The 14,126-nt window shown below is 39.0% G+C and overlaps 1 protein-coding gene across 4 annotated transcripts; it reads right to left on the bottom strand.

The window, feature by feature from the left end:
• Positions 1-11,755: 11,755 nt before the first annotated feature.
• Positions 11,756-14,062, bottom strand: LOC125480543 (protein SENSITIVITY TO RED LIGHT REDUCED 1-like). 4 transcript variants are annotated; one of them, XM_048591489.1, is made up of 3 exons: positions 13,858-14,062; positions 13,808-13,815; positions 11,756-12,817 (listed from the first exon to the last, which is right to left on the bottom strand). In XM_048591489.1, the coding sequence occupies exon 3, from the start codon at positions 12,717-12,719 to the stop codon at positions 11,973-11,975; it is 747 nt and encodes a 248-aa protein (XP_048447446.1). In that variant the 5' UTR covers positions 12,720-12,817; positions 13,808-13,815; positions 13,858-14,062; the 3' UTR covers positions 11,756-11,972. The 4 variants fall into 4 exon arrangements, with proteins under 4 accessions (XP_048447446.1, XP_048447444.1, XP_048447445.1 ...); XM_048591487.1 differs by having other exon boundaries at positions 11,756-12,867; positions 13,858-14,061; XM_048591488.1 differs by having other exon boundaries at positions 11,756-12,867; positions 13,808-14,062.
• Between the last annotated feature and the right edge of the window lie 64 nt (positions 14,063-14,126).

Below are 14,126 nucleotides of genomic sequence, written 5' to 3'. Positions count from 1 at the left end.
ACACTTGCACTTAGATATATGAAAAGAGAGTTTACAAACTCAATAGCTTACAAGCTGAAATTAAATGAATGGGAAATGGGATTCGGATGGGATGCTCTAAAGCTTAGCAAGATGGCCTATTTATACAAAACAGAAATTAATAAACAATGCAACAACACATGCAATGAATGGGGTGTTTAACATCTTTACACCCTTTAAAACACATGCAGGAACTTTGGACAATCTAGCACACATATGCAGCTATCTTTCCAGCTTGCAATCAACACTCTTTCGGCTAATACATCACATGGCAGCACACTGCTGTCTTGTAATCAGCTTTCGGCTAACAGATGGAGGGAGCAATGATCTTTGTAGTTGCTGGAAACAACCTGGAAAGAAACTAACAGCTTGCTTTAACCATTAACAACCTGTTTTGATTTGATTTTCCAACACACCTCCTCAAATTAAAACGCCTTTATGCCTAGCATTTCACGTAGCAACTTGAATGGCTCAACTGGCAGTGGCTTTGTGAATATGTCAGCCACTTGTTCCTTGGTGTGACAATAGACAAGTTCGATTGTCTTTTGCTTCACATGGTCCCTCAGAAAATGGAACCTGGTATCGATGTGCTTGCTCCTTCCATGTTGGACTGGATTCCTAGCAAGCTTGATAGCTGAGATGTTATCCACATGAATCACAGTCGATTCCATTTGTGGATGATACACTGACTTCAACAGATTTCTTAACCAAATTGCCTCACACACGGTTGAGGCTACAACAACGTACTCGGCTTCACACGATGACAAAGCAACAATTGGTTGCTTCTTTGAAGTCCATGAGAAAGCTTTTGATCCTAGAAAAAACACATAGCTAGTTGTGCTTTTCCTTTCATCTTGGTCACCTCCCCAATCACTATCTGAATAACCAAATAATTTTGCATCTTCACCAAAATTATAAAATAGACCATAGTTTAGAGTACCTCTTATGTACCTCAAAATTCTCTTGGCGGCCAGCCAATGAGACTCCCTTGGTGTTTCCATGTATCGACTCACGAGTCCAACACCATAAACTATATCAGGTCTTGTGATTGTAAGGTACCTTAGGCTTCCAACCAAGCTTTTGTACACGGTTGAGTTTACAAACTCACCTTCTCCTTCCTTGGACAGCTTCAATCCAGTTGCAACTGGAGTGTTGACAATATTGCACTTGTCCATATTGAATTTCTCCAATATATCTCCCATGTACTTTTGTTGAGAGATGTAGATACCGTCACTTTCTTGCTTCACCTCTATGCCAAGAAAGTATGACATTAATCCATTTTCAGTCATCTCGAATTCACTGAACATGGATTGCTTGAACTCATAGAACATTGCTTCATTGTTTCCTGTAAACAACAAGTCATCTACATACAGACAAATAATTAAGAACTCCCCTTTTTCACCGTTCTTCATGTAAACTGAATGCTCGTATGGACATTTCTGAAATCCATTTTGGTGAAGGTAGTTGTCAATCCTTGAGTTCCAAGCTCATGGTGCTTGCTTGAGGCCATACAAAGCTTTCTTCAAACAATACACCTTATCTTCTTTTCCTTGTACTTGGAAGCCTTCTGGTTGTTCCACGTACACTTCTTCCTCAAGAACTCCATTAAGGAAGGCTGACTTGACATCTAATTGATAAATTTTCCATTTATGCTGAGCGGCAAGAGAGATTAGTAATCTTACCGTGTCAAGTCTTGCAACTGGAGCATAGACTTCATCATAGTCCACTCCATACTTTTGTTTGTAGCCCTTTGCTACAAGCCTTGATTTATATTGATCCACACTTCCATCTGCAATGCGTTTGATCTTGTAAACCCACTTGATACCAATAGCCTTCTGATTTGGTGGGAGCTTTGTTAACTCCCAAGTGTCATTCTTCTCGATGGCATGGATCTCTTCTTCCATGGCTTTCTTCCAACAATCTTCTTCCACAGCTTCATTGAATGAGAGAGGTTCATGGTCTGTATAGAAGCAGAAAAAATTGGTTTCTTCTTCTTATTGTCCATAAATCTCTGTGAGACTCCTTAACCTCACTGGAGTTGAGGAGCTGCTTTCCTCACTAGATGTAGGACCACTCCTTGCAATTCTGTGCACTGGAGTTGTTGTGATCGTTTGAGCAGGTTGTTGCTCAATAGGTGGTACAACTTCTGGTTCTTCAAAATCAGTGGAGACGATCTTCTCTTTACTGACTTCTTTATTGTTCCACTTCCATGTCTCTTCCTCACTGAAGATGACATCTCTACTAACCACTAGTTTGCCAGTTAGTGGGTTGTAGAGCTTGTATGCCTTGGACTCTTCACTATAGCCCACAAACACACACTTCTCACCTCTATCATCAAGTTTCCTCCTCTTGGCTTCTAGAACTTGAGCATATGCAACACACCCAAAAATTCTTAGGTGTGTAACATTCGGCTTGTATCCACTCCAAGTCTCTTGTGGTGTCATCCTCTTGACACTCTTTGTTGGACATCGATTCAACAAATAAATCGAACAAGCTACAACTTCTGCCCATAACTCTTTTGGAAAATTCTTCTACTTTAGCATGGACCTTGTCATGTCAAGGATGGTTCGATTCTTTCTTTCGGCTATCCCATTTTGCTGTGGGGTATAGGCAGCAGTAAGTTGATGCCTAATTCTTTGCTCCTTGCATTATGCTTGGAAAGCATTGGAGGTGTACTCTCCACCTCTATCTGATCTCACAGCCACAAGCTTGTGGTTACTTTCAGCCTCTGTGAGTGCCTTGAACTCCTTGAAAATTTTTAGGGCAGCTGACTTCTCCTTGAGAAAATAGACCCAAGTCTTTCTACTGAAATCATCAATGAAGGTAATAAAATACCTATTACCTCCATAAGACATGGGATCCAATGGACCACATATATCTGTGTGCACCAACTGCAGTGGTGCCTTTGCTCTCCATGTATCACCAACAGGGAACGATAGTCGTGCTTGCTTGCCAAGCACACAACCTTCACATACTTGGCGTGTGGCTTCAATTTGGGGTAGACCACGAACCATTCCTCCACTTGACAGCAACTTTAGGCCATTGAAATGAAGATGGCCAAATCGAAGATGCCATTTCCATGACTCATCTTCCATTACACCGATGTTGCAGCTTCCAATCTTTGTGTTCAAATTCAACGGAAACATCCGGTTCTTTGACATTCGAACACGTGCAATAAGCTTTCTCCTTGCATTCCTGAGAGTGAGAAGCATGTTCTCCATATGTATAATGTACCCTTTCTGGAACAGTTAACCAATGCTCAGAATGTTGCTCTTCATACCTGGTATGTAGTAGGTATCGGAGATGTATTCTTCTCTACCATCCTTCTGGATGATCTTGATCTTCCATTTGCCTTCAACTGGCAACTTTGAGGAGTCACCAAGACTTACAGATCCATAGGCCCCATCTTTGAGTTCGGCAAAAAACTCATTCTTTCCACACATGTGATTGTTTGCACCAGAGTCCAAATACCAAACATCTTGTTGGCTACTGGAATCATGGTGTGCTAGCAAGACTGTAAGTTCTTCATCAGTGTTTCCACTTGATTCTGCCACGTTGACATGCTCACTATTTTTATGTGAACATTCATTGGCACAATGTCCATATTGCTTACAGTTGTGACACTAGATATGCGCCTTTCCTCGAGTAGATCTCCATTCCTGAGACTGACCTTGATTTTGTGCATAGCCTCGACCTCTTCCTCGGGCTCGTCCTCGGCTACGGTTGGATGAACTCCCACGACATGAGTTCCACTGCCCACGACCTCCATTTGGTTTGTCAATATTCAACTTTGACTCCAAAGCTTGCTCTAGCGTTGTGGGGCTTGCATTCTTCTGAATGCGTTGCTCATGAACTATGAGGGATCTTAGTAGCTCCTCTGCGCTCATCGCCTCCAAATCCTTGGATTCCTCAATGGCAGTCACCACATGCTCAAACTTAGATGTGAGTGACCGGAGTATCTTCTCCACAACTCGTACTTCATCGAGTCTCTCGCCATTTCTCCTCATCTGATTTACTATCGCAATGAGCCTTGTGTGATAGTCGGAGATGCTCTCTCTTTCATTCATGTGAGCAGTTTCAAAATCTGCTCGAAGTGACTGTAATCTCACTTTCTTGACTCGATCTACTCCTTTGTAGATTGTACTGAGTGTATCCCATACTTGTTTGCTCGTTGTTGCTTCTGCAACCTTCTCAAACGTTGAATCTTCCAAACCCTGGTATAGAAGATACAGCGCCTTTTGGTCCTTCTTTCGTAAGTCCTTGAGAGTGTTCCTTTGATCCGCAGTATATACGGCTTCTTGCTCGGCAGTGGGTACAACATACCCACTACTGACAACTTCCCATAGCTCCTGTGATCCAAACAATGCTTTGAATTGGATGCACTATCTTTCATAATTTTCTTTCTTCAATGTGGGAACTTGGAGTTGCACTAAGTTGGACACCATAACTGCTGCACCTGCCAGAATGGTATTCTGGCTCTGATACCAATTGTTGGTATTCACAAGAGTTTACTAACTCAATACCAAAATATGTGGGTGATAAGTTTACAAACTCTATCACACCTCTCACTTTCACTCTCAATAAAATTGGACAAAGAAATAGAGAAAGGAGGGAAGCAACAAGCTTTGGTAAAACACTTGCACTTAGATATATGAAAAGAGAGTTTACAAACTCAATAGCTTACAAGCTGAAATTAAATGAATGGGAAATAGGATTCGGATGGGATGCTCTAAAGCTTAGCAAGATGGCCTCTTTATACAAAACATAAATTAATAAACAATGCAACAACACATGCAATGAATGGGGTGTTTAACATCTTTACACCCTTTAAAACACATGCAGGAACTTTGGACAGTCTAGCACACATATGCAGCTATCTTTCCAGCTTGCAATCAACACTCTTTCGGCTAATACATCACATGGCAGCACACTGCTGTCTTGTAATCAGCTTTCGGCTAACAGATGGAGGGAGCAATGATCTTTGTAGTTGCTGGAAACAACCTGGAAAGAAACTAACAGCTTGCTTTAACCATTAACAACCTGTTTTGATTTGATTTTCCAACAATAACCACTACTCTCTTGTCCGTTGACTTCTCCACCAATTTAAGCTAAAAAATAGGCACTTTTCACTGTCAACTTCCCATTCGACTTTGCGGACCAGATTAAAACATCCGGTGTCTGAGAGATACTAAGTGGTATGTTCTGAATCAATTGAGCTTCCTCCTCGACAAAAATACTATTCATCATTTCCATGTTCCATGCAATCCCTCCCTCCACCGAGATCAACTTCTCCACAGTAGTGGAATGACCCATTTCCATTGGTATAGGGCTAAGAACTTTGAAGAAAGTTTCCCTGGCAACCAACTGTCACCCCAAATTTTAATAGAAGCACCATCCCCCACTTTCCATCGAGCTTATGTTCGAATTACTTTCCTAGCTTCCGCAATGCTTCTCCAACAAAATAAGGAGTTTGATTTTATCGGAGCTAGGAGGAAGTCTGTGTTAGGGTATTACCTAGCCTTGAATAGTTGAGAGACCAGTGATGATTGTTAGTGGTTGAACCACCACCCTTGTTTTGCAAGCAAAGCAAGGTTGAATGCATAGAGATCTTTAAATCCAACCCACCTTGTCCCTTTTGTTTGCATAGCTTCTTCCAGCGAATCCAATGAATATGATACTTCCCATTTTCTTTGCCCTACCAAAATTGTGGCACAATTTGAGTTAGTTCATCGTATAAAGTTTTGGGTAACAAGAACGTTTGCATGGTGTAAAGTGGCACAGCTTGGACCACAGTTTTAATCAAAATTTCTTTCCCCGCGCTGCTCAGAAGACTACCTTTACAATCATTCAATTTCTTCCACAATCTATCTTTCATGTAGGCGAGCGTTTCTTTTTTCCCCCTCCCCACTAGGACCGGTTAACCAACATAACGATTATGGAAAATCACTCTCGCCATCCTAAGATAGTCCGCTAAGAGCTGCCTATCAAACTCAGTCAAATTCCCACTGAAATATACATAACTCTTGGAATAGTTAATAGCTTGGTCCGAGATTTCTTCATAAGTTTTCAACAAATGGTTCACCTGCAAACATTCCTTGAGTGTACCACAAGCAAAAATGAAGCTGTTATCTGTGAATAATAAATGATTAATTAATGGTGCTCCCTTACATATTCTTATGCCTTTGATCTGCCCTTGACTCTCCCAAGCATTCAAAAGGGCAGAGAACCCCTATGCACATAACACAAACAGGAATGGCGAAAACGGGTTACCTTGTCGAATACCTCTTTTTGGGTGGGTGTACCCAACATGCTCACTATTTAATTTGAAGGAGTAGGATACGGTAATCATATGATGTACTGATGTCCAGTTTTCCATGACTTGCTTGAGGAACCTCCATTCTATATGATCATATGATGTACTGATGTCCAGTTTCAATGCTATCACTCAATTCCATCCTAAAGATTTCTTAGACATATAATGAGCAATTTCCGAAGCAACCAAACTATTATTTGAAATCAATCTACCTGGTACAAAAGCACTTTGGTTGGGCGAAATAATTGTCCGAATCATCCGTTTTAACCTGTTTATGAAAGCTTTGGAGCAAATTTTGTAAATTACATTGCACAAGCTAATCGGACATAACTGTGTCATCACCGTTGGATCTTTATTGTTTGGAACTAGGGTTACATGTGTGTAATTGATTTTTCTCAACGTAATTCCCGAAGATAGTAGCGAACGGACTCTAATGCACACACTAGGACAACAATATCCCAATGTTTTTTATACAAACCTGGAGACATACCATCCGGCCCGGGAACCTTCGTTGGATGCATTTGGAAAAGGGCATGCTTTATCTCATCATCCTCAAATGGACACGTTAGTTCCGCATTCATACTCTCTGTGACCCTTGGTTGAATAAATTGTAATATTTCCTCTCCATTCGATGGTCCCTCGGAATCAAAAAGTGTCGTAAAATAACTCAGAATTACCTCTTCCATGCCTGCCTTATTGTCACGCCATATCCCCATTTCATCAAACAAACTAGTCAAGCAATTTCCCTGAGATCTTTTAGTTGCTTTTTGGTGGAAATATCTAATGTTCTGATCCCCTAGTCGCAACCAATTTTCTCTAGAGCGTTGTTGCCAAAATGCTTCTTCCTGCCTAACAAAGAATAAAGTTTATTATAAAGGACTTGTTTCTATGCAATCGATGTTTCGGTGAACAGTTGTCCAAATAAACTATTTAGCTTATCCTCCGTTGCTGCAATCTCACCCGGAATAGATCGTTCGTTGTTCTTAGCCCACTTTAACAATTCCACTCTAGTAGTTTTCATTTTCTTTGTAATTTGATGCATAGGTGACCCAAAGAATTCCAAACTCCACCCCACCTTCACTGTTTCCTGACACCCCTCATTTGCCATCCATCCGTCTTTAAACCGGAATGTTTTCTTAAACTTTGCACGCTTTCGAACTTCCCATTCCAACATAATAGGGATATGGTCCGATGATGTGGGATTAAGGTGCACTACACGGAAAGTAAGGAAGAGATCAACCCAATTCTGGTTAGCCAAACTCGATCAAGTCAAACTTTTATCACCCCTCCCTTTCTTGTTTCCCAAGTGAATTTGTTCCCTGTATACCCAAGATCAAGGAATTGACACTTCTCCACAATCTCCCCGAAGCCTGTCATTTGTCTCTCACTTCTTTGGTCTCTGCCTTCTTGCTCGTCAGTTTTTAAAATTTCATTAAAATCACCAACACAAACCCACGACAATTCCTACTTATGCAACTCATTGCTCTCGGCAGGGCTAAGCCTTGTCAGCCGCCGTCGCTGTAGAATACATAGAATCTCTAGAGAAAGCCCTCTGTTTTCTTGCATGATCACCACGTCCCTCCAAGTCCTTGTCGCGTGCACTCTGCTTACCGAGTTCAGGGAGATGTCGTTTGCGTCTACTTGTTTTCTTTCGACTCATGTTTTTCCCACCTCCACGTCTCATAAATGTTTCCCCTAGGCTTGATTGATTCCCATAAATGAATGGATCCAAATTAAATGGATCCGATCCTAAGGAAAGTGTCGTCTCTGTGTTATAAGTTCCTTGCCATGAAACAAATCATTTTGTTGGTCTTCATTCTCCACCAGTTAGTTCCTCCCACGTGGCATGTGATTGACTTTCCAAGACTTGATTTCCAAAATCTTGACCCCACTCATACCATCCTCAAACTTCCCTGAAAATTTGGATACCATGTCTTCTGTTATTAGTAGGCCTTGGACTAATCCGCTATACCATGAATAAATTAGAGGACAGAGACCTCTGTACTGCCACCTCTAAAAAGCACACAAGTCTCACGATGCCCTCATAGGGTTTCCTAGAGGTCGATCTGAGTTATTGGTAATTCGTATTCTATATGCAAAGAAGTGTTGCCCTTGGCTGACTTCTGCCCTCTATATACCCTTTTAAAATAAGGAAAACTAATGAAAAAAGCTTGAAAATTTTTAGTTTTAATAAAAAAAATCATGTTATAAGTTTTGTTTAATGATTAGTACAAGACTCATATTAAAGTAGTCTAACTAAAAATGGTCCAACTATAATAAATTATGATTTGTTGGTTTTACCCCTAACTTTTTTAGGTTGAGTTCCAAATTTTCATCGTTAATGGAGTTCATCGTTGTTTTGCAGATGATAGAATTTTTACCACCTACAAAAGTAGGGATAAAAACACATGAAATACTTCCAAGAATACAAAAATTGGGTAATATTAAAAAAGAATTTTAATTAAAAACTAATATGACAAAAGAAAAGACTTTTAAATATCAATTTATAAAAGACTAGGGTTTCACCATCACCTAGCAATCCTATAAATTTATACCAATTACTTATGATTTACACATACCACTTTGAAGGTTAGGTTTTCTTAATTTATATTCTACTTGGAACCTCTAATATAGAACGTATATCTAATATGCAACCTGTTCGAACGTTCGGATCAAATCTGAACATGAAAGACTCATTATGTTTTATGAAAACCCCTTGAAAAACTATGCAACCCTTAAGACGTGGTGTTCATCTTAAGTAAAATTACAATTATTAATCACAAGAAGCTAGTGTCAATTTCAGTGAACCTTGACCAAAATTGCATCAAATTACTTTTCTAAAGATCCTAATGATGATCAGGCATTAAGACAATTAGATAGTTTTAATCACGGTGATTAATAATTCAAAGTATGCATGCAATCAATCATAAATAATTAAATAAAAATCACATATTCATGCTAAGGCTCAAGGCTTCACCCTAGTAAAAGGAATTAGTTACCCATATGAAGAAAATATTATTAAGAATAAAAGGAATAAAAACACCTTAAAATAGAAAATCTCCAAGAACCCTAGCAATTACTCTCTATCTCCAAAGTTGCATAAAAGAAAGCGCCACCACCACCCCCCACCCCGCCCCCCCCCCCCCCCCCCCCCCCAAAAAAAAAAGGCTTAAGACCAGCCAAGCAATATATTTGCTAAGCCATCGCACAACCCTAAGACGTAGGTCTCTTATTCCAACTAGGAAACTAAATAATAATAAAATAACTTAGAAAATAAAGTCATAATTAAGTTAGGAGAATCTGCCAAGTACTTGTCCAGCCATGTTTTAGCCTCAAATCTCCTCCAAATCTGGTCCAAGATTGCTTGTTTTAAAGATTAGGACGTTATGAACACATTTCCAGTGGGCCACGAACTCATCCAAGGTCATCTTGGGCTCCAAAAACATCACTATTCTAGCACTGCACACTGCTCCTTTATTCTATTGCTAGAAAATAAACACTTGGTGGGAAAATATGATATTTTGATATGATCAAGCTAAATGACTCACGAACGTCCTCCAACTGGAATTACTCCAAATTTCATCTATTTGGTCCTGTTTTGCTCCAGAGGAAGTCGAAAGTCCTATATAAAAAAATACAAATCAAAGTATCAAAATTCTTCCAAAATATTAACCAAAATACACTAAGAATAGGGTTAAATATATAATATAAAATCTACTCATCAACAATCATTCTCCTTTTTCTTTGAAACAAAAATATAGATACTCATGCTATTTAATTTATATTTTGTATTATTTCCTTGAAATGTGATCGTCGTTATTATTCATAGTGTATTCGACATACTGTATTCGACATACTGTTTTTCAATCTTTCATCGTTAATGGAGTTCATCGTTTGTTTCTCCAAAAAATAAATATGAGATCTGCATGCTATTCAATAATAAGGACGGGTCACTGTTTCTAGACTGTAAAAATAAACTATTTCTGGATTTTAAGTAACACTGTTTCTGGAATCTAAGTTACTGTTTCGGGAATCTAAGTCACTGTTTCTGGAATCTAAGTCGCTGTTTCAGGATCCAAATGAAATAGACACCTTGTTTTTTAAATGTAAGCTAGAAAAGAAATAGTGAAATTCACTATATTTGGATTCAAAGCAAAATAAGCACTCTGTTTCTTGAATATAATCAACCGATGCATGAAACAAAAGAAATAGTCAAAGGTTAAAACATAGATTGTTTTTGGAACTAAGTCACTGTTTCGTTTCTGGAATCTAAGTCACTGTTTCTGAATTTTGGTTTTTTTCTTTCCAGATATAGTGTTTGTTTGTGCACAGACAAAACAACCATTGTATTTGATTTTTTTTCCAAAAACAGTTTTATGTTTTTTTTTTCTTTCTTTTTCCAGACACTTTTTCGCTGGTTTCTGCCATTAAACTTCTTTGAACTTGTTTCGGCGACATTGTTTTGATGAATGCTTCATTTTTCAACTTATTATGACGGTTTCGTGTTGGGTTGAGGTTGGTGAAGAGTCAAGACAATATCAAATCATTTAGGAGTATTTACAGAAGTGTAGATTTGTAATGGGTTGGGCTTGTAAGTTTGACCCGTGAACAATAGTTTTGAATGATTTTTTATTAAACTTTGAGCCATTTTGGTTAAATAACATTTTGGGATGGTTTTTTATTAAATATTTGTTGGTCCAAGTCCTTTTCATTAAAGCTCCCTTTAAAATATTCTAAATAACTATCAATGTTTTAAAAGTTGGACATTTGTTAGCTTACCAGTATTAAGTGATTACCTAAACAAGTTTTGAAGCGGGATTTAGTACTCTATAGGTGACGTGTTAGTGAAAACTATCTTTAATGTTTGTTCACACTATCATTTAACATTAACAATATCAACAATTAACATAAGTACTATCATCACTTAAAGCTGGTGACCTAACAATTGTAATATTCAAAGAAAATAAAAGAAATAATATTCAAAGAAAAACCTTATTAAACTATCTAATACTTAAGATAGCAAAAGCCAGGTGCTCACCACCATGACTAAAGTGTTAACAGTCAGTGAGCTCGTTGATCAATTTTGGGATCCACAGGTACCAACAGTGTTTTAGTTTAGTTGGACCTCCCTCACCATAACAATAAGCGTGCGGGATTTTCCATTGAAGCCTTGTGTCTCCCCAGTTACTATCTTCGAGAGAAATTACTGTTTGAACCCAAATTAACATTCAACTTCTTTTCGCCTCAATAAAACATTTATCTTCGTTATCGACATTCTCAAGCAAACATCTTCTCAGCATAACAAACGAAGAAATTCAAATACCTCAAGTTAATGAAGGACTATACCCATCATATCCAGGTTGCTTGATATGGCCTAAACGAAACTCTGAGGGGAGAACCCTTTCGAGAACAAACAATTTGAGATAACCAACAGTAAAGGCCAATGTTTATATGGATCATATTCGGCATGTTCATGATTCCCTTACACATCACAGAACATCGCTGAACTACATGTCAGTTGCGAGGTCAGGGCTGACAATATGCCAACTTGAATCTTGAAAACAACCAAAATAATCAATCCAAAACTGCCTTAATTTGTTTCTTCCATCATCAATAAAATTTCTCGATACCAATCAAATAATCATAATCTGCTCAACTGCAGCTCTGTCTCAAGGACGGGGCTGAAAAAATGCCAACTTGAATCATGAAAAGCACCAAAATAATCATCGGAAACTGTCTTAATTTTAAACTCATCTGTGAATTTTCGAGCAGCCAAGATACGGGTTGTGGAATCGACAATGGCTGAGTTCTTAAACTCTGACAGGTGATGCTCATACGTATCAAAGCTATTCCCAAACAATACAATGCAATCCAACAGCTGCACTTCCCAATTCGCCTGCAGAAGATTATCATACAACTCTGCCTCACAATGTGGCATGAAGAACATCATCGGCTTTTGAGCCCGACGCCGGCCTTGCTCGTTTATAGACAGCACAGAGCAGCCAAGAGCTTCCAAAACACGAGTTTCGGTGGCAGAAAGAACAGGATCAAACACCTCTATATCTCCAATCCAACTGACATTTCTCTTCAGCAAGATCGCAAGGCTCAACTGCAATCGAGGTGACTCGTAGGTCTCAAGGCTGCCAATTCCATAGATCACCACGTTCATCTTTGATTTAGAGCTCAAAACCCTATGGAAGCAATTCGTCAGTTCCGGAGTTCCAATTTGATCCAGTAAATTGAGAAAGAACTGAGACATCTCCAATTTCTTCATACAGATCTGCATCTTCTGCATCAGTTTTGATTCTCGGACAAAATTGATTTCGAAATCAGTTGGAGCCCAAGGCTCCTGCTGCTGTTGCTGTAGCTTTTGCGCTAGGGTTGGCATTCTGGGCGTGTTTCTTCTTTTGACTCCACGACGAGATGAAACGACTGTCCACTCCCCGTTTAAAGTATGGTCCTCAGCAGTCAGAGGTTTTGCAGAAGCTGCCATTGCAATCCAAGAAACCTTCAGTTCTCACACTTCTTTGATGAGTCTGTATAGTATTCAGGAAGGTAATACTGTCACAATTTGCACAAAAAACTACATTAGTTCAACTGTTCAAGTGGTGGTGATGGCAAATTGTGGTAGAAGGAGGGCATAATTAGTAAAACCACCCTATCAAATACACTTTTAAGAAAATGAAAAACGAAATAAAACCCATCAAGAGTCAAAATTGGAGGAAACAAAGAAACCCACTCCATTATCTCTAACTAATTTTTAGAGCGCGGAATTTCTTTTTTCCCTTCTCTAATGAAAAAGAGGACTCTTTAATCTATTTTATGAACACAATAATAATTTTTGGTGGGTGTTTGTGGTTAGGATTATAGAAATTTGTTCACGTCCCAAACAGTTGTATTTACCATCTCTCAGCTCCCATCTCATCTTCCCCAACCCACCCGAAATTGCAAGAAAAAAGAATGTTAAATTCTCCACCAGGGCAATACAATATTTAGATGGGAAGGTTTATATTACACCTATAATCGAATTCTTCTCCTTAATAATCATATTTTTCAGTATTATTACAATCCTATTAATTTCCCTTGAATTTGAATGAAGATCTTGATCTTAGGCAGCATTATGCATAGGGCAACTTCTATAGGGCAATGGCCATCCGAGGAGGAGAAATTAGCAAACCCAATTTTGAAAAGAGTCAAGAATCTTAACCAATTAATTAATAAACCCAAGTTTAAACTGACATGAGAACTCCAAAATATACAGTTCAAACCTCAAGGTTTGCTCTTTTATACACATGTAATGAATTCGACATATGCCCAGTGCCTTAGATCGTTCCAAATTTATATTAATTTTTCAAATTACTTTTTATCATCGACAGAAGTCATTCATTATTGAGAATACATTGCACATCAACATTCAATAAAGATGCAGTATCGAAACCGAACGGTATTGCAAGAGAAAATGAACAGTGAGAGTACCGTAGGGTGTATTGCAAGACAATACGAACAGTGAGAGAGGATTCGCACCAACCCACGACGAGACAAAGGGGAAGAGAGGGGGTGGACGTCGCCGTCGCCGTCGCGGTGGTCGTTCGTGTTCGTCGCTTGTGGTAGTGGAGGTGGTTGGTTAGCGCGGCGTGGGTGATCCAAGTCCGATGGGAGAGAAGATGAGGACTTTAGGTTTTGAAGAATTGGGTTCGTGGTTAATTATTGACCTGAATTTTATATGGATTTTACATGAAAAACCCAAATGACTAACCTTTTGTTTTTTGGAGAAAAGGATATACGAAGACCATCC

This window comes from the organism of the source record quoted next, unplaced genomic scaffold (assembly GCF_019419815.1).
Source record: "Pyrus x bretschneideri cultivar Hongxiangsu unplaced genomic scaffold, Pyrus_bretschneideri_v1 Contig34, whole genome shotgun sequence".
In the NCBI taxonomy this organism is placed as follows: domain Eukaryota; kingdom Viridiplantae; phylum Streptophyta; class Magnoliopsida; order Rosales; family Rosaceae; genus Pyrus; species Pyrus x bretschneideri.
The sequence above is the reverse complement of the archived record's forward strand: the minus strand, read 5'-3'. Positions and strand labels throughout refer to the sequence as shown.